Genomic DNA, 20,984 nt, shown 5'->3' on the forward strand with positions numbered 1-20,984 from the left:
TCTCCATTACCTTCTCCACTAGTCTCTCCTACCATATATTTCACCTCCTCTGTGTCCCTGTTTCTAAGACTGGAGGACCAATTGCCTAGTTATAATCACTGGAAGCCACTGCAATGCCTGAAGGAGAGTATCTGCAATTCAGTTCAATCACAACACCAAGAAAAATCTCCTTCTCATTGGGCAATATAATCCCCGACCCATCGCCCACTCACCTTTGGGTCATCTTTCATAGCCATCTGTGTTTTCCTACCTTTCTCAGTTAACATCATTGTGACCATATAACCTATTGTAAATCCATAACATCTAACCCAGAATTCCAAGCTGCACACACCCGGATCAACATTTCAGTTTTCAGAAAACAAAATTACTGCAGCCAATGACCACCTTCCTAATCCCAGGAAAGAGCCCGAGCTTTCCCCCTGACACCCAGTTTATCCTACATCCCCACCACCTCCTCTTTCGCAGCACAGGGCAGGATCACAGTCCCTAAAACCCTATGGGATGTGCCCCCCCTAGTATTGAAATCAGTCCAAGGCATCAATCCCTGCATACCCAGCTCAAATCTGACCTTACAGCCCTTTCGTATCAAAATCCCAACTTCACAGACTACTCATGCTGCACCCCCTCCAGATTCGGTTTGTTCACCTTCTAGCACCTATCCACTGGAATGCTCTTTCCTTGGACCTGCCCACTATCAAACCTCCTTATACATAGAGGGGAGAAGTGGACGTGGACAGGTTAAAAAATGTATGGGTTTCCAAACTGATTCCTATTCCATGCATTTGGAAGAAGAAATCGGGAAATGTTAGGACCAGACTACTGCAGTATAAACATAAAGCATCCTAGACTGACCTCTTCTTGTCTTACAAACAGACGAAGCATTATTTGAATGACTTCTATCACCTCTACACCTTACAACCAAGGCTCAATCACCTAACCCCTCCTCATAATGTATGTGTCATACAAATCTAGGTGACTGACTACTCGCCATCAATCACTACAATCAAACAGCCTTAAGCTCAACTCGACTAAGACAGAGATTCTGATAAGCAGGGATTGTAAAAAATATTGTGTATTGACAACCTGCCCTGAAGAACGATCTGGACTTCATACAACATCTTAAAAAGCAGGAAACCTAGAATTTATTAAGGACACAGTCATCTCTGTGAACCCTCAAGGGAACTAATTAACAAAATCCACATTCCCTACCATATGGACATAACACGTTTTTCACCCAACTGTGATTTCTACAGAAGATTCAGGCAACTACCTCTCTCCTTATTTCATAACTGGATTATGCTAATGCCCAGTAAAATGTAGTTTCTATTGCAGTTAGAAGACACCTCCAAAGGCAGAATTTGATTGCATGCAGTAGGCACAGATCAACTGGATCATCAAAATCCATCGGCACAAATTATAAATGTCCGTAAGTATAACATCAGATCATGAACTTCGTTCTAGTCATAATAGATCAACAGTCAGCAATCGAGCAACACCGAGAGCGGTTCCTGTTGTAATCACAGCACAGCAACCCAGTAACTAGCCCTCCAACAAGTAGGCCCTTTCAGATAGAGGGAAATGGGTGCTCATCAGTTTTTCATGGGACCTCTCGCTGGAACACTTCCGTGTCAACACTCCCATCAGCCTGTCGAAACCATGTATTATCTGAGAGTTCCCCAGCTATCTTTGGGTCTTGCCTGCTTTACCTGCATTTCTGCATGCGCCTCTGCTGTCTCGGTACATCTTTCAACCAAACTTTAATTTTTTAGTACTGTCCTTTCATCAACGATTGCAGCGCCCTGCTCTTTGTTATTGTAGTAGTTTCTGGATACCCGTCTAGCCAAATCTCAGCTTCTACTACCTCCCAAAATGCTAGTTCCAATTTTTTGGGCATTATTTGCCACTGTGAATGAATACTCATTATATGCGCAATTTATAATCTTTACAGCCTGGAGATACATCTCCTCTTTCCAGGAGATCTGATCTTGTGGGTAAGTGGGGAGAAATCCTCAGGTTCATTAAGGAAGGAGGACCATCTAGCTGACATCGATTGCCGAATTCTATAGAAAGGAAATGTCTCTAACGCTGTCATACTTCGACTTCAACAGAACTCCTCCAGTGACATATACCTACCATCGATTCACAACTGGCCCAGTGCTGTAGACCCACTTTTCCCATAATGTTTGTCACCCTCTTGTTAAGTGTCATAAGGAGTGGTGGATTATTAGCGAGTTGAATAGCGGGGAAGTAGATCGGAGTTAGGCTAGCCATTCTAGCCATAGTCCATATAGACCAGAGTGTGCATTGGTCTGTTTTTCAATCAAAGCGTATTACATACTCTCTGAAAAAGACACTGGGGGAGGTTTACTACTTTTTCACACAGCGAATTGCAGCAGCTGTAAATGCTGCAATCCACTGTGTGAAAAGGACAGAGGAGGAGAGTGCCACATTTACTCAAATAAGGCACTCTCCTGCCCTTTCCCTAGCGTTGCTGCTAAAATCAGCCGCTGTGCGCCACTGAGACACCTTTGCGCCATGGTGCAAGTGTGTCTCCATGAGTCTAGCATAGGTTTTGTACTGGAAGGGTAGCCTTCCAGTACAAAACACTTTACTGAGACTCACTTCAAACCTTTTGCCTCTTTGTGTCCGTGCTGTACCGTGTAGCACACTGGCAAAGTCCGAAAAGTAAGTAGAAATGAAAGCCTTTCTCCTTACTTGCCCCTTCTTGAAAAGGGCGCAGTTTTCTGATGCTAAAACCCGTTTACTTTGTTTAGTAAAGTGGGTTTAGCGTCAGAAACCTTGGGTGGTTGATTGGGAACTCCCATGCTCCATCCATGGCACACCCCCATGGCGCTAATTAATGCAAAGCAGTGCCTACTTTAAAAGGGCGTTGTTTTCTGATGCTAAACCCAGTCTACTTTGTTTAGTAAATTGGATTTAGTGTCGGAAACCTTGGGTGGGTGCACTGGAACGCCCATGCTCCACCATGGTACGCCCCTTTGGCGCTAAGTAATGCAAAGCAGCGCTATGCTCTGCTTTGCATGACTTTCACTGTTTCCAGCGCTAAACAAGTTAAGCGCTGCAAAGTAAATCAGGAACAAAAGATTTTGACTAATTTTACGTCACTTTTGTGATGCAAACACATCATAATATCTTAGTAAATCTCCCCCGTTGTTTTCAAGATAAGCACCACAAGTGATCATGGCACATTAGAAGAAAAAACATTGGTGGCATCTGTTTACTGAGTACCTAGAAGGGTTCAAGTAGTTGAAAACCACCTGGAATTCAAGAGGGTGGTGAAGACATGGCCTTTTCTGACTTATAATAGTGGAAATTGACTACTTCTACTTCTACTTTTCCCCATTCAGCTTCACCCTACTACCTGTTCCTCTGTAGCTGGAAGATTTACTCTCAAGATACTTCAAGACAATATTTGGAAGGATGCCAGTTTGTTCAACATGTGAAGTTTAGGGATCTTTCCTAGAAAAATACTCTAGGCTCCCTCCAGGTCAGCACTTCAACTAATTATAATGACCTATACTGACCTAAAATAGAGCCACTGATGGTACCACTACTCTCTCCAAATCACCAAACTATAGAAACCACTGCTAGCAAGAATATGAGCAACTGACAAGCAGCTAGAAGTCAAGTAGACAAAGAAGAACCCCTGCCTCCATCAGGTGGAGTGGTGTGGCTCACTGGTTAGAGGCGGCAGACCCGGAAGCAGAGAACAGCCCGGGACCAGGGTTCAATTCCCGACGCGGCAGGGTCGTGGACCAGGGTCAGCGGACTCAATAATTCTCGTCTCGGTGCCTACTCTAACCAGGGATCACACTTGGCAACTCTGGGCATTAGCTTGCCTCATCTCTACAACGGCCCCCCACATTCGCCTGGGATGCCTGGTTTCACCTTGGAGATACCCAGTAGGGACCATCTCACAGGGATAGCCAGGACGGGTTCCCCAGCGGTCTACAGTGCCACAACGCCTCAGGGCAGCAGTGCGCTTTACAAGACACATACATTTACATTTACATTTACATCTCCTTCTGACCTGCATCCAACAGAGACGGACAGTTTTTCGACATCATCCGACTAACTCAATGATTGAATATGAAGTTATCCAGCACAACCAGAAACATTAAAAACGCAACTATAATAGGTTGCCATATTATCCAATGACTAGAGATAACAGAAATGACATATTGCCATGAAAAAGGAAAATTAAAGCAAATAGGATTGAATAGAAATATCCCCAGCAACCAAACAAAATGACCCAATAACTGATAACCAACAAGGAACCTTCATGAACATTAGCAGTATAATGTCAAAAGCCAATAAAACTTTTCCCATCACCTGTGTAACTATGAATTGTTGTAACATATCGAAACCGTCCATGATTCTCAATCTAGCCAAATGTGTTACAAGTCTTCTGGAACTTGTTCAGGTTTCGGTCTCACCGTAAACTATGAAGCTCAGCCTTAACTTGACTACAAGTAACTGTTTTTACATCTCCAGTTAATGGCTTGATAGCTAAACTACAATGAGTATGCCAGCTGTAGTGCAGACATGCATGCAATATCTCCAATACCAAAAACATGCTTTTTCCTAAAATGTATGATTGCTCGCCTCACTTTTATATGGAACTTCCACAATAAACTCATGAGTGAATAATACAAATGCATGACACTGTGTAAAACAGAGTAACAAACCAAACATTACTAAATCACTAACACTAGACTCCACAGAGTAGCTTGTTACCCGTAAGTAAAGAATTCAGCGTCTCTTGAGGGATAGGAAGTGCTAGCTACAAACCATGCCATTTTATATTCCAGTTTGCTGAGTAGCTGCATTACATGAGGGGCTCGTCTTGGTAAATTGTGCTGTGGGGGAGATTTTGTAGATGTTGATCAAGTATTGGAAGTAGATTTTGATGAAGGTGGAAAGTTTATTATCCTGTAAATTTAAACCATAGTAGGATTTTAACCTAGTCTGTTGTGAAAAGTGTTGCCAGGTTCAGTACATGCCTTTACTGCACTTTGCAAACGGTGCTACCTCTATTTTCAAGATTATCAGATGGGGAAAAGACGGCATTGACATGAATTGTGATCTACAGTCCCTATTCCATTACAGTCCAGGTGGGAAACAATTTGCAGTGTGGCGGTCATTCTCCAGTGCTCTCCATGCAGACTTTTCAAAAGTACAAAATATTAATAACTTGCTTATATAGCTCTTCACGCAACAATTCTGCAGTTTCTAAACATTACAAATAACAGAGGTTACTCAATCATGGCACTCAATTTCCTGACCTTCGGGAAGATGGACGGTTGGGTGGGCTGGGATTATAACTTGTAAACTTGCAACTATACAATTACTGCTTTTGCGACAGTTTCAACGATCAGCCAACAAATTTCCCGCCACCCAACACATTTCCGCAAACAGCTGGTGGTAGTTTGATTGGTCGCTGAAAGAAAACCTACTCTCCCCCTCGATACCTGAAGACCAGTACCTCCCCAATTGAGTACCTGAGCAGAAATCTGTCGTAGGGCTGCCGGTATGCGAATCCTGCCCTTCTAACTCGCACGTTCTCCAGCAGTCCAAGGTATGCCACCTGGTGCCGGCATCGCTCGTCATCGAAGAGTAGCGGTGACTTCACCTCGTTGGGCTTCACGCAGCGCACGTAGAATGGCTCCTGAGAAGAAGAAAGAAGTGTCCAAAGTTTGCTTACTGCAAATACAAACCACAAAATGCTGACAACCATAGGCTTATGATCGTTTAGTGTTATAATGACTTTTTTCAACTAAATATGGTGGAGGCCCAGAAGTGGTAGGAGTACAGGATTTGGAACCCACTTGGGTCATATTTCCAAGATATTTCTAGGAATATTTTTCGCACACCAGTGACTTAATTTCTTACCTCTACCCCTTTCTGTCCTACAATTACATTTAGTACTATTTTGGAAAAGGATTTATAGTGCAAGAGCGGCTTTACTGTTTTTTTCTTATTCTTTGTGATTACAACATAGATTTTATATGAGGATGCTGAACATTGCATTATAAATTGCCCACTGAGGCGTGATCATTTAACCACTCCATATTAATCTTCATACGAACTTTATAGTGTAACAATGTACACTGACCACTCGGGCTCAATTTTGTTACCGTATCAGTTCTAATCAATATGACAGCATAGATGTTGTACACTATAGCATGTTCCAGGTAATCGCATATGGTGCAGCATTGCCTCACGGTATATCTGTATCCTTCCACAATGGCGCCTACACCATCACAGGTGTTTGTTGTCCTTTATTTGTGTCTAGTGACTATAACTAGACCCTTACTGTAATTTTTGTTCATATGATCAAGGCTCTAAGAGGGATACCCTCTAGGGTCAAAGCGATGCACTTCTGCAGTACTACTGCGAATCTTAGCACAGCCTCCTATGAGGCGGGACCTTGGTGCGCTGCAAAGCCATGGGAGTTGTCCAGCAACGGGGTGTTGGAGGCCGAAACGCATCTGGTGTGGTAATTAAACACCTTTTCTCACTTTCCTCTGTGTGAAAACTTTACGTCATTACATTTTGTATATATATGCAAAAAAAGGGAAGCAGGGAACTCTGGGTAGTTCCTAAGTTTAGACGGAGAGCAGCTCTTTTACATAGAGCAATCTGTCTATCTATCTATCTATATATATATATATATATATATATATATATATATATATATATATATATATATATATATATATATATCCACAACAAAATCCCAAAGCACGACCATCCAGAACTGCGCAACACCAGGATACAGACTCCGTAAGCAAGGATGCTGGTAAATGTAGTTTATTCAAACATCATAAGTCCAATATATATATATATATATATATATATATATATATATATATATATATATATATATATATATATATATATATATATATATATATATATATATATATATATATATATATATATATATATGTATATATATATTGATGACAACACTGTGCATGGCGAGGGCTTACCAATCTGCCGTTCTCTAAATTGGGCCCTTTTTAGATGGAAAGAGTCAATGTCACAGAACAAGAAATGTTGGTAGTCTGGTGTGGAAACTGAAGATAGATAAGACTATCCACCAGAAAGAGCATTACAAAAGGTAAGCAACCTGTTCTTCTGATGGATATTTCTAACTGCTCATTCTTCAACTTAAAAATGAATACCACAGCAATACTTCCCCCGGTGATGGGTCTCTGAAATGACTTAGACCAAAACGTCCTGTTGGATGAAACAGTCAAAATGCCCTCCTTGTTGGACCTGGCTGACAAGACAATAGTGCTTTGTGAACGTGTACACTGATGTACACGTGGTAGCCTGACAAATATCCATGACAGGCACTCTGAGCCACAACGTTTTGTAAAACAGCGGCTATAGTCCGCAGCATCAAATGTTGTGGAAATAAGGCAGTGCAGGGTGACTGAACTGACAAAGCTTGAAGCTCACTCATGTGATGTGCTGAGGTAATCTCTATGGAAAATACGATCTTCTGGGTCAGGAGACAAAGGGAACAGCTGTGTACCAGCTCAATCGGGTGTAGATGAGGAAAGTACGACAAACTAAGGTCCTACTGCGGCATCATGAAAGGCTTCAGAGGAAACACGTGGACTGAACCTTTGAGAAAATGCCTCATATAGGTGATTTGAACACGGACAGAATGTAAACACAAAAAAGACAGAAAAGGCCAATAGGTAACCTTTAACAGTGCCCACTGCAAATCCTTAATGGTCCAAAGACAAAACAAAAAGTACCACATTCAACAGTTTTGCATGCAACAGGTCATCGTTGTGGGTGCCACACCAAGCCACAAACTTGTTCCATCGTCCAGCGTAAACACAATTTGTAGAGGGACGCCCAGCTGCCAGGATTAATTCCACTACTTCAGGAGGTAGAGCAAATCCCAAAACATCAGCATGATCCAAGCACAGATGCTTATGCCCAGAAGTTCCTGGTACCTCACTCTCTAGGTCCAGTTCAGAGCCACTAGAATGACTTGGGTCTAGCCATTCCAGATATTCTTAAGAACTCAGGATTGGAGAGGTCGCAGCAGGAGGCATACAAAAGTACAATACCTCACACTAGGCATGTTCTCAGTTGTGGCAAAGAGATTTAGTCAGGGTTCTCCCAACTGCAAGAAGATGTCATGGGCCACGTCCTTGTGTAGCTGCCATTCATGATCTGCTAGGTGTCACTGGCTGACTTTGTCCTGGAATTTAAAACTCCTGCCAGGTGGTGTGCGGTCAGGGAAATCCCCGATGATTCAACCAGGTGCAGAGGTTCTGGGCCACTTGGCACAGGACCCGTCCTGCAGTTTGCACCATCACATGATGGTGGGGCTGTCTGTTAAGATCTGAACCAGACTCCCATTGATGGATGACAGGAAGGCTTTTAACCTCAAGCCAATGGCATGCCACTTCAACAAGTTGCTTTGCAGGTGGGACTCCATCAAAGACCAGAGACCTTTGATCTCCAGCTCTCCCAGATGACCTTCTCAACCAAGCAGTCGGTCCGTCACCACTGTCAGCTCTGGGTGTGGTTGGAAGAGGGGTATGCCACTGCTCTTGATGCTGAGTGCACTGAAACTTCAGATACCACTGCAGGGTACACATGTGCCTTCTGGTATGGTCAAACTGGATACAGGAGGCCAACAAGCCAAGAAGCCTCAGAGCCATCCTTAATGAGACACAGGACCGAGGCTGAAACATTGGGATTATAGTCCAAATGTTCTGGCCTCGTTGATCCAGAGGGAAGGCCCGAAACAGCACCATATCCACGATGGCTCAGATGAAAGGGAACCTGTATGAAAGACTTGGGTGTGACTTCTGCACGTTGATTGTGAACCATAGCAGTGTGAGGAAATTTGCTGTCACCTGGAGGTGCTCCATGACTGACTATGGTAAGCATTCCTTCAACAGACAGTCGTCGAGTTAGGGGTAGTCTGGTACCTTTGCCATCATCTTTGTGAACACTCGAGGGGCATTGGTGAGGCCAAAGAGGAGCACAGTATACTGAAAAGAATTGTGATCCACACTGACTGCAAATTGCAACTGTGGGCCTGCAGCACAGAGAAAATGAAATAGGCATCCTGAAGATACAATGTCACGATCCAGGCTCTAGGATCCATGGCAGCTAGAATCTGGCCCAGCGTGAGCATCATTAATTTGTTTTTCCACAGGGCAAAATTTAGGGGCGAAAGATCTAAAATAGGGTGAAGTCTTCCCTCCTTTTTCAGCACAAGGAAATAACGGGAGTAGCATCCAGTTCCGATCTCTGAGGCCAGCACCCTGTCTATGACTCCTTCGTCCAAAAGAGTGCGAACTTACTGTGGAAAAATTGACAAATGGTCTTCAAAAATCTGTTCTGATGTCGGTAGAAGGTGTGGGACTGAAATGAATTGCATGGTGTAGCTTCATTAGACTATCTATCGAACCCACCTGTTGAATGTTGAGAAAATTACTGATTCTGCGCCTATAGGGCAGTTATGTGCAACTAAGGGCAAACTAAAGCAGATTAGAGGCTGCTGCAAGAGGGGCTGAGGACTGGGAGGTTCACTGTCCCTGCAGGCTTGGAAGCTGTCTGCTAGATCCCCTACCCTGACCCCAGAAAGAAGTGGCATGCCTGTTGTTGGGTTGTGGGTCTTCACGATGTCTGTAGTCAAAACCCCTAGCAATGCCTCGAAAGAGGTGAAACCGTTGGGGACACCGCCTTGCGGAAGTGGAGAGACCGTGGTATGTGATCAGTGGTTCTACTCTCTTTGAAGCTCTCAAGGACAGAGTCAACCTTCTCGTCAAAGAATCAAGACCCCTCAAAAGGCATATCTGTGAGCGACACTTGAATGTTGCTGACAAACCTGTGAATCTCATCCATGCTTGGTGCTGGAACACCACACCAGTTTCGGCCTCCCTGCCTAAACAGTCAGTTGTGTCCAGGCCTAACCATATGATGCACTTGTCTTAATCCTGGCCATCTTAAATGCTCTGTGTCAAGTTGGTGCAAAATTCTTCTAGGATTGCTGGCAAGACCTCAATGACCATGTCCCATAATGCATGGAGTACCATCCAAACAACCAACTTCCGTTGACTGACCTGAGGGCAAGGCTAGCAGAAGAAAATATTTTCCCAAATGCATCAATATTTTGGACTCTCTGTCCAGGGGAGTAGCAGGAAAAAAAATGGGGCTAAGCCTCCCAGCGGAGGCCTGTACTGCCAGGTTCTCAGGAGTAGGGTGCTACACCAGGAAGGCAGATTCACTCATTTGTTACCTGCACAACACTACTATATGGGTTAGACCATTTCAAAATGGTAACTAAAGAAAAAAATGCTGATAAGAACTATCATGGCATTTAAACCATTCGATACTTAATAAACTATGGGTTTTATAAGTAAGATGTAGGTATATGGTCTAAAATACTATAATCTTCGGTGGTTCTTAATTGGCGCTATCATTTAACCACTATGAATTTTCAATTCCGAATAGTTAAACGATTCCATCACATATTTTAAGGGCGTCTCTTTGATAGTGGTCTACTTTTTAACTTAATTGTTACCTGAAATGTTTAAAAACCTTTACTGGTTATGCTGTCCCTTCATGGGATAAAAGTACTCTATTCATTTTCGAGTCAGTAACAAACGCAGCCTAAAATGGCTGCTGCCGTGCCGCTTAGATTTCAAGTGCAGTAGAACCCGATGTGAAGGCAATGGGGCAAACGAAATAGCCATTATCATGTGCATATGTCTTCTCGGCATATAAATAAAATGCCAAGATCATCCTTGTTTACTATCCAAATATTACATGATATTCTTATTTTTTAGATGTTGAACTCTCGAAAATTAGATTCTTATATTAAAATAATTTATGAAACCTTGTGACTCAGACATTATATATGAAGCGCACCCCACTATAGAAAGACGATTTAAAGCAAGATAAGAGAAATCATATTACGGACTGATTATATTTCTATTATATTTTGTATATAACTTGGATCCTGAAACATATTTTAAGATGGCCGTCAGAGCGTGACATGGTGTTGCGAAAGCACCACTAGCTTTAAAACAGGAGCTATCTATTTTATAAATCTATTTTATAAATTTGTTGACATTGATAGATTAAATGTGGTACAACTTAATATTTATAACACCAGTAGATGATATACAGATTACCTACCCTCTATAAATTGTGACAAACTTGCATTTTTAAATATAACAAAATGACCATCATAAAGTGATCCGGTATGTTCTGTTTTAGGACACAAATTCAACATTGAATATTAATTGGAGCTTAAAATATATCCCTTTCCTAAGGCTTTGACTGTTCTCAAGTAAGTTGTTTCTAGTATCTTTTACACCTATTATCATAATTAAGAGACGCTATCCTTTAAGCACATCTGACAGTCAATACATGTTTTTATAAATCTGTAGAAATGTATATAAATATGTCTCTACACTTATCATCAAGATACGTTACTTTTGAAGTATATTTGATCACTAATATGTGGTTTAATAAAATGACTAGAAATGTATATAAACAAACATGGACTGTTAAAAACTGTCATGATAGCGGATACTGATACTTATGTCTTGGGATCATATGAGAGTGAATCGATATAAACCAAGTGTCACTGATATTTAGTGAATTTTAATGAACTGTTATAATTATGAAAAATAAATCCTGATTGGTTTGCTTTCTGTACTACTCTAATCCATTACAGATTAATTGGTTAAAACACGTTTGCAATAATCATACGAAAGCACATCAAATACATACCGCAAGGTATGCATATTCACACATGTGTTGTGGAGATATGGACATGGTTGCTAAATAGGAATAACATTGACTGAATTAGATCTTGTGACCTATGTATATAACTATACTTGGAACTATGTTTTTGTTGATGTATGGAGTTGTTTCTCCCTCCTCCATATTTCTTTGTATGGGTTCAGTTTGGGTCAAAACCTTTCCCCATGAAGGAAATTAAATGCAATAAATTATATGCACATTTAGCATAAACTTGTACAAAAAAAGTTATTTTCTTGTTAAGTACACTGAAGTAATGATGATAATGTTGATGTTCATTGAAAATAACTGGTTTGTATTTGATTTTAAATGTTTGTCTGCAATATTGTAAATAGTGTTTTTTATGTACTTTTGTAGCCCTGAAGAAGTCCGTTTGTGGACGAAACGCGTTGGCGGTTGCAAAACATTTTTAAAAACAGAAAAATAAAGGATGAAGTTTAACATGACAACGTAACATAGACTCTTCTTTGAAAAATGTTTGCATTTCAAGACTGTTTACTGTTTGACCTTTTTAAGTGTGCTTGGCTAATTTTGTTTGCTGTGGTGACACACCACCTGCCTGTTCATCAGGTGGCATGAGTAGGGTTTAGCCCAAATGCCTAGGTTGGTGTCGGTTAGGGCTTTGTTGAATGGGAATAGGAGTTGAGATAAAGTCTGTCCATGTTGTATCACTTCCATGAGGATGTCGCTTTTTGTCTCAGCAGAAGGCAACTATACATATAGTACTTCAGCCAACCATCTAATGTCCACAGCATATGAAACTGACAATTCCATGGCAGGGCCAGGGGGAGATCTTAGCCCCATGTCAGTGGAAGTATCCAGTACACTAGCCTCTTTTAAGTGAAGACAGAAATTTCCATCATCTTATTGTGGGGAGAATGTGTCCCCACCGCTCACATTTATCACCATCATCACCATCAGCATTTTGGCTCTGGTCAGAGTGCAACCTGAACAATTGTTGGAGCACTGAAAATCAGCTTCTTGGCAACAGCACTGTATTATTATAGTCAGAGTGTATAGGGGCTGGGAGCATTGGAACTATTGTAAATTTTTGATGATTCTCTGTGCACACTAATTTATTACAATAAACAAAACTAATTAATGTTCATCTTGTGCTGCTCCATTCGTTGCACTTTGTCAGGGTGCCAAAAATATACTAGTATTGATCCGGTCAGGTAGGTCCTTCTCCGAAGAATGTGCGCACTTTTTCTGGGAACCTCTACGCTTCCTAATCCATACTTAAAACGCCAATTAATTCAAGGAAGATCGTAGACCATTCTTTTCAGTGTTTCATCTCTTCTTTATTTCCCAAAAATAATCAATTTTTCGATTGACTCGAATCCACTGAACATTACGTGGACATCTTATTTTAATTATAATCTTTGAGTTCAACAACCCAGTACATTTCGGGTCGATCCAAGGACCCTTCTTCAGGGGTATGCTCAATCAGAATGATAGACCCGGGATCCGTTACCGAATCCAACCGCTCGAAGAAAACAGAATTTTTTGCTTTTTAGGTTTCGACCTGGCGATCTGCGCAAGCAGTTCGCGCAGGTGAAATCTTTTGTTTACCATATTGGCTATTGGAACGTCCCCCACCTCCCATTGGCTAGCTCCATAAATGGAGGCTAGCCATTGGGAGCCGGATCTGTCCGTCAAGGCCGGACCAGATTCAGGGGCGTTCCCGCGATTTTTTCCCTCTCCGCCGCTGCGATGTCGTCATTGCAGCGGTGGGCGGAGCTTCGTTTTTTTCCCTTCTGTGTTTGTTTTGGTCATTCCATGCCAGGAAGCCCAGGTGAGTGCTTGTTTGTTAGTGGTGGAGCACGTGAATTCAGTGTACGTTAGTTAAAAATACATGATGAAGACACAGGCCACGATCTGGCTGTTCATCAAGTGCATGGGCGCTAAAACTAATTTTTGCCCCTTTATTTGTAGTGAGGACTACGCAGTGGTTTGTCTGATGTGAAATTGCTCGGCTGATCCCCTTTGTTGCAGCATGCATAACTTTTCATTCTTTCAGTTCGACTTTACAGTCCGTTTTAATAATGTCCTTAAAACTGCGGGTGTTCAGTGCCCAAACGGCCTAAATAGACTCGTCTGGGCTAAGCATCTCGTGCCCCTCGTGAGACACTTGTAAAACTGCTCATAAGATTTGCAACAGGGAGTTTTTTCATGGTTTGGCATTTTTCGTAATGCATTACAGTTGAATTTATATAGCGCTTCATATCCTAACCGCACTGCAAAGCGCTGAAGAGCATCATAGAGAGTGCAGAGTGGAGAGTGCATAGGGAGTGCAGAGTGCATGGAGAGTGCAGAGTGCATGGAGAGTGCAGAGTGCATGGAGAGTGCAGAGTGCATGGAGAGTGCATAGGGAGTGGAGAGTGCATAGGGAGTAGAGAGTGCATAGAGAGTGGAGAGTGCATAGGGAGTGGAGAGTGCATAGGGAGTGGAGAGTGCATAGGGAGTGGAGAGTGCATAGGGAGTGGAGAGTGCATAGGGAGTGGAGAGTGCATAGGGAGTGGAGAGTGCATAGGGAGTGGAGAGTGCATAGGGAATGGAGAGTGCATAGAGAGTGGAGAGTGCATAGAGAGTGCAGAGTGGAGAGTGCATAGGGAGTGGAGAGTGCATAGGGAGTGGAGAGTGCATAGGGAGTGGAGAGTGCATAGGGAGTGGAGAGTGCATAGGGAGTGGAGAGTGCATAGGGACTGCAGAGTGCATAGGGAGTGGAGAGTGCATAGGGAGTGGAGAGTGCATAGGGAGTGCAGAGTGGAGAGTGCATAGGGAGTGCAGAGTGGAGAGTGCATAGGGAGTGCAGAGTGGAGAGTGCATAGGGAGTGAAGAGTGCAGAGTGCATAGGGAGTGCATAGGGAGTGCATAGGGAGTGCATAGGGAGTGGAGAGTGCATAGGGAGTGCAGAGTGCATAGAGAGTGCAGAGTGGAGAGTGCATAGGGAGTGCACAGGGAGTGGAGAGTGCATAGGGAGTGGAGAGTGCATAGGGAGTGGAGAGTGCATAGGGAGTGGAGAGTGCATAGGGAGTGGAGAGTGCATAGGGAGTGGAGAGTGCATAGGGAGTGCAGAGTGGAGAGTGCATAGGGAGTGCAGAGTGGAGAGTGCATAGGGAGTGCAGAGTGGATAGAGAGTGGAGAGTGCATAGGGAGTGGAGAGTGCATAGGGAGTGGAGAGTGCATAGGGAGTGGAGAGTGCATAGGGAGTGGAGAGTGCATAGGGAGTGGAGAGTGCATAGGGAGTGGAGAGTGCATAGGGAGTGGAGAGTGCATAGGGAGTGGAGAGTGCATAGGGAGTGGAGAGTGCATAGGGAGTGGAGAGTGCATAGGGAATGGAGAGTGCATAGAGAGTGGAGAGTGCATAGAGAGTGCAGAGTGGAGAGTGCATAGGGAGTGGAGAGTGCATAGGGAGTGGAGAGTGCATAGGGAGTGGAGAGTGCATAGGGAGTGGAGAGTGCATAGGGAGTGCAGAGTGGAGAGTGCATAGGGAGTGCAGAGTGGAGAGTGCATAGGGAGTGCAGAGTGGAGAGTGCATAGGGAGTGAAGAGTGCAGAGTGCATAGGGAGTGCATAGGGAGTGCATAGGGAGTGCAGAGTGCAGAGTGCATAGGGAGTGCAGAGTGCATAGGGAGTGGAGAGTGCATAGGGACTGCAGAGTGCATAGGGAGTGCAGAGTGGGGAGTGGAGAGTGCATAGGGAGTGGAGAGTGCATAGGGAGTGCAGAGTGGAGAGTGCATAGGGAGTGGAGAGTGCATAGGGAGTGCAGAGTGGAGAGTGCATAGGGAGTGGAGAGTGCATAGGGAGTGCAGAGTGGAGAGTGCATAGGGAGTGCAGAGTGGAGAGTGCATAGGGAGTGCAGAGTGGATAGAGAGTGGAGAGTGCATAGGGAGTGGAGAGTGCATAGGGAGTGGAGAGTGCATAGGGAGTGGAGAGTGCATAGAGAGTGGAGAGTGCATAGAGAGTGCAGAGTGGAGAGTGCATAGGGAGTGGAGAGTGCATAGGGAGTGGAGAGTGCATAGGGAGTGGAGAGTGCATAGGGAGTGGAGAGTGCATAGGGAGTGGAGAGTGCATAGGGAGTGGAGAGTGCATAGGGAATGGAGAGTGCATAGAGAGTGGAGAGTGCATAGAGAGTGCATAGGGAGTGGAGAGTGCATAGGGAGTGGAGAGTGCATAGGGAGTGGAGAGTGCATAGGGAGTGGAGAGTGCATAGGGAGTGGAGAGTGCATAGGGAATGGAGAGTGCATAGGGAGTGGAGAGTGCATAGGGACTGCAGAGTGCATAGGGACTGCAGAGTGCATAGGGAGTGGAGAGTGCATAGGGACTGCAGAGTGGGGAGTGGAGAGTGCATAGGGAGTGGAGAGTGCATAGGGAGTGCAGACTGGAGAGTGCATAGGGAGTGCAGAGTGGAGAGTGCATAGGGAGTGCAGAGTGGAGAGTGCATAGGGAGTGAAGAGTGCAGAGTGCATAGGGAGTGCATAGGGAGTGCATAGGGAGTGCAGAGTGCATAGGGAGTGCAGAGTGCATAGGGAGTGCAGAGTGCATAGGGAGTGCAGAGTGCATAGGGAGTGCAGAGTGCATAGGGAGTGCAGAGTGCATAGGGAGTGGAGAGTGCATAGTGCATAGGGACTGCAGAGTGCATAGGGAGTGCAGAGTGGGGAGTGGAGAGTGCATAGGGAGTGGAGAGTGCATAGGGAGTGCAGAGTGGAGAGTGCATAGGGAGTGAAGAGTGCAGAGTGCAGAGTGCATAGGGAGTGCATAGGGAGTGCATAGGGAGTGCAGAGTGCATAGGGAGTGCAGAGTGCATAGGGAGTGCAGAGTGCATAGGGAGTGCAGAGTGCATAGGGAGTGGAGAGTGCATAGGGAGTGCAGAGTGGAGAGTGCATAGGGAGTGCAGAGTGGAGAGTGCATAGGGAGTGCAGAGTGGAGAGTGCATAGGGAGTGCAGAGTGGAGAGTGCATAGGGAGTGAAGAGTGCATAGGGAGTGGAGAGTGGATAGGGAGTGGAGAGTGCATAGGGAGTGGAGAGTGCATAGGGAGTGGAGAGTGGATAGGGAGTGGAGAGTGGATAGGGAGTGGAGAGTGCATAGGGAGTGGAGAGTGCATAGGGAATGGAGAGTGCATAGAGAGTGCAGAGTGGAGAGTGCATAGGGAGTGGAGAGTGCATAGGGACTGCAGAGTGCATAGGGAGTGGAGAGTGCATAGGGAGTGGAGAGTGGAGAGTGCATAGGGAGTGGAGAGTGGAGAGTGCATAGGGAATGGAGAGTGCATAGGGAATGGAGAGTGCATAGGTAATGGAGAGTGCATAGGGAGTGAAGAGTGCATAGGGAGTGCATAGGGAGTGCATAGGGAGTGCATAGGGAGTGCAGAGTGCATAGGGAGTGCAGAGTGCATAGGGAGTGCAGAGTGCATAGGGAGTGCAGAGTGCATAGGGAGTGGAGAGTGCATAGTGCATAGGGACTGCAGAGTGCATAGGGAGTGCAGAGTGGGGAGTGGAGAGTGCATAGGGAGTGGAGAGTGCATAGGGAGTGCAGAGTGCATAGGGAGTGCAGAGTGGAGAGTGCATAGGGAGTGAAGAGTGCAGAGTGCATAGGGAGTGCATAGGGAGTGCATAGGGAGTGCAGAGTGCAGAGTGCAGAGTGCATAGGGAGTGCAGAGTGCATAGGGAGTGCAGAGTGCATAGGGAGTGCAGAGTGCATAGGGAGTGCAGAGTGCATAGGGAGTGGAGAGTGCATAGGGAGTGCAGAGTGGAGAGTGCATAGGGAGTGCAGAGTGGAGAGTGCATAGGGAGTGCAGAGTGGAGAGTGCATAGGGAGTGGAGAGTGGATAGAGAGTGGAGAGTGCATAGGGAGTGGAGAGTGCATAGGGAGTGGAGAGTGCATAGGGAGTGGAGAGTGCATAGGGAGTGGAGAGTGCATAGAGAGTGGAGAGTGCATAGAGAGTGCATAGGGAGTGGAGAGTGCATAGGGAGTGCAGAGTGCATAGGGAGTGCAGAGTGCATAGGGAGTGCAGAGTGGAGAGTGCATAGGGAGTGGAGAGTGCATAGGGAGTGCAGAGTGGAGAGTGCATAGGGAGTGCAGAGTGGAGAGTGCATAGGGAGTGGAGAGTGCATAGGGAGTGGAGAGTGCATAGGGAGTGGAGAGTGCATAGGGAGTGGAGAGTGCATAGGGAGTGGAGAGTGGAGAGTGCATAGTGAGTGGAGAGTGCATAGGGAGTGGAGAGTGCATAGGGAGTGCAGAGTGGAGAGTGCATAGGGAGTGCAGAGTGGAGAGTGCATAGGGAGTGCAGAGTGGAGAGTGCATAGGGAGTGCAGAGTGGATAGGGAGTGCAGAGTGGATAGGGAGTGCAGAGTGGATAGGGAGTGGAGAGTGCATAGGGAGTGGAGAGTGCATAGGGAGTGGAGAGTGCATAGGGAGTGCAGAGTGCATAGGGAGTGCAGAGTGGAGAGTGCATAGGGAGTGCAGAGTGGAGAGTCCATAGGGAGTGCAGAGTGGATAGAGAGTGGAGAGTGCATCCCCTCTACTTCTCTTCTATGGACACTTGTACTTCTTCTACTTCTCCACCAGCACAGTGTGTGTTTCCACTCGCCCGTGGCACTGGAGACTGAAGCACATCCTTCTTAGGGTGACAACCGTCTAGCTGGTCATTATGGACACTCTTTCCAGTTCTGTACTTTTATGTGATCACACTATGCATTATGGGGGGTGTAGTGTTGTTTTGATTCCATTAGAACACAGCTGAAAACAATGATTTGTAGATAAAAACTCTAGTCCCACTAAATCTTGGAAGTGCTTATTCACACACACACATGCATGCACGCACATATGCAAACACACTCTCTCTCCCTCAACAGGTGCACTACCTCCTCACAAGCACTGACAGCAAGCGTCGCCTTAATGTGCCACCCCAGCACGGTTTAACCCCCTCAGCTGTCAATTGGCCGTCTGTCACGTGACACCTGCAGACCAGACTCTGAATTTCTTCAGTGAAATCCAGTAGGGTACAATAGGTCTTACATTTGCAAGAGATTAAGCTGTTGGCAATGTAAATGACAATGCCATTTATTTATCTGTTTTCAAAACCAACACATAAATACAAATTTTGTCATTTACAATGCCAATAGCTCTAACTTTGGCAAAGGCGAAACCGTTGCATTGTAAATGCTTGTTATTTTATGTGTTCCTTCCCTTTCACCACAAGCTTCTCTATTGCCCCATCACTCCATGTTACCTTCGGGCCCTCATGTTGTGGTCTTCGAGTTGTATATCAGAAAAAGGAAATAATGGTGTCTTTACATGCATATGTCATCACATTGGCAAGCATATGCCCAGTGCAATGATGCATACTTGTGCATGTATGGTGATGCATACGTGTGCATATGGCATGGCATAGCTGGCATTTTTTAATTTACTGCCCCAAGAGGGTGGAAGCAGGTCTTGGAGCATTACATTAAATAAATAATTTAAATGTGAGGGAAAGTGTATTTAAAAAACGAAAAAAACAACATGTTTTCTCCCTTTGCCGAAATTTAACAGCATTAGCATAAAGAATTGTCATTTGCCAGCGGATGCTGAGAGTGGTTACTTGCTAAATAAATGCCTTTTTGGTTTGAAATCAAAAAAATCCTGCTTTTTACAGGGTAAACTCTCAGTCAAATGGTGATACGCTTATTCTGTCTGGCTCCCTCCTTTAGCGACAAGATGCACATTTTACAAATCCCAAAAATAAGCATAGGCCTAAACTGCAAGCGGTTTTTCTAAAGAGAAGCTCTACTAGAATTTCACCCATTTACCGACGTATGCAGAGTATTCAGACTTCCTTTGCGTTAGCCGCGCGACTTCATAAAACCAACCAGCCCATCAAGTCCTTCCAAATCTATGGTTTAATATGGAGTGCATCTCTGCATATATGCTATTTCTCCTCAATAAATAAATTAAAATTAAATTAGATCAAATTAAAAACTAAGCCTGACCGGCTGGCCTCTCGTCAACTCGTGAATTAGTTAATATCCTGTCTCGTGCAAGGAACACAAAACATGCTCTGAATGTGGCCTGACGAGGGCCTTGTGCTGAGCTGAGATGACAGCGCGCGCTGTCTTTGGAGACTGATTGCAATTTGCTCCAGTGCTGGGGTTTGAATCCGTATCATTAGCTGCAGAAGGAGCGCTGGCGCGTGCTCTCGTTATCTCGGCCGGCAGGAAGCCTCAGCACGGGAGCCCGTGTGAGGACAAGGAGCAGGGGCACGCGCTCAGCAGCTCCCTGGACTGGTGCCAGGCTGCCAGCGGTCTACCAGGGGGTTGCATCGCTGCCTCCTATTATCTGCTCGGGCTCTGTCATATTGCTCCGTTCAGCTGTCGTGTACTACCGGCCTCAGGGGCTCGGGACTGTCCAGTGAATGTGCAGTAATGACTCAGGTGATGAGGTGCGGTGGTCTGTTTTTTTGCAGATTTATATAGCGTGAACTCGACCCGAAGGTATTGGAGCGCTTTACATGAGCACCAGTTACTTTACCCAAGGACACATTCATTTTTTTTTGGGGGGGGGGGGGTGATGTAGTGATGTCATTAGATAGAACTGTGGCCGTGTAGCCTTGGCCATGTTGAATGTAGAAAGAGTTCTGGGGTTGTCAGTGCTCTGTGTCCGTTTAATAAATATATTTTAATGATATTGAGGCTCCGCATCATTACAGGTAGGCACAGGCAGATTCAGTGATTTCCCCAGAATCACAGAATGTGGAGTCAACCCGAGGCTCGAACCGTGGTTTTCCAGCTCCAAGGTCGTCAGTCTAGCCATAAGACCACATCCTCTCCCTGGTCTGTGAGGAACCGAGCGATTACTAGGCCTGGGTGGGATTTCAATTACGGCGGAAAAATGGGAGAAATTTCAGAAATTCTGTATTACCAGGCACGGTAAATAACTCACCCTTGCAGGGCCTAATGAGTCTTCATATATACCATTGAACAGGGGCGGACTGGGAACCCAAAGCAGCCCTGGCAATTCTGTCGGACCAAACCAGGGGTTGAGGGGGTGAGCACTGCGGCTTTTGTGTACTGGGGCCGATATTTCAGCACCACTGCAATACTGCCCCCAGTAAAAAAAAACGGACCCCACCATTGGAAACCATCCACCAACCCTTCCAGCCTCCC

At 45.1% G+C, this 20,984-nt stretch overlaps 1 protein-coding gene across 1 annotated transcript in view; it reads right to left on the reverse strand.

Annotated features, from left to right (window-relative positions):
- Positions 1-20,984, reverse strand: part of LOC144783810 (unconventional myosin-Ig-like) — a 1,420,229-nt gene that overhangs the window by 611,817 nt on the left and 787,428 nt on the right. The window contains exon 15 of the mRNA XM_078662555.1: positions 5,523-5,689. Coding sequence (XP_078518681.1) covers positions 5,523-5,689 — 167 coding nt within the window. The remainder of the gene's footprint in view (positions 1-5,522; positions 5,690-20,984) is intronic.

Source organism: Lissotriton helveticus, chromosome 10 (assembly GCF_964261635.1).
Source record: "Lissotriton helveticus chromosome 10, aLisHel1.1, whole genome shotgun sequence".
In the NCBI taxonomy this organism is placed as follows: domain Eukaryota; kingdom Metazoa; phylum Chordata; class Amphibia; order Caudata; family Salamandridae; genus Lissotriton; species Lissotriton helveticus.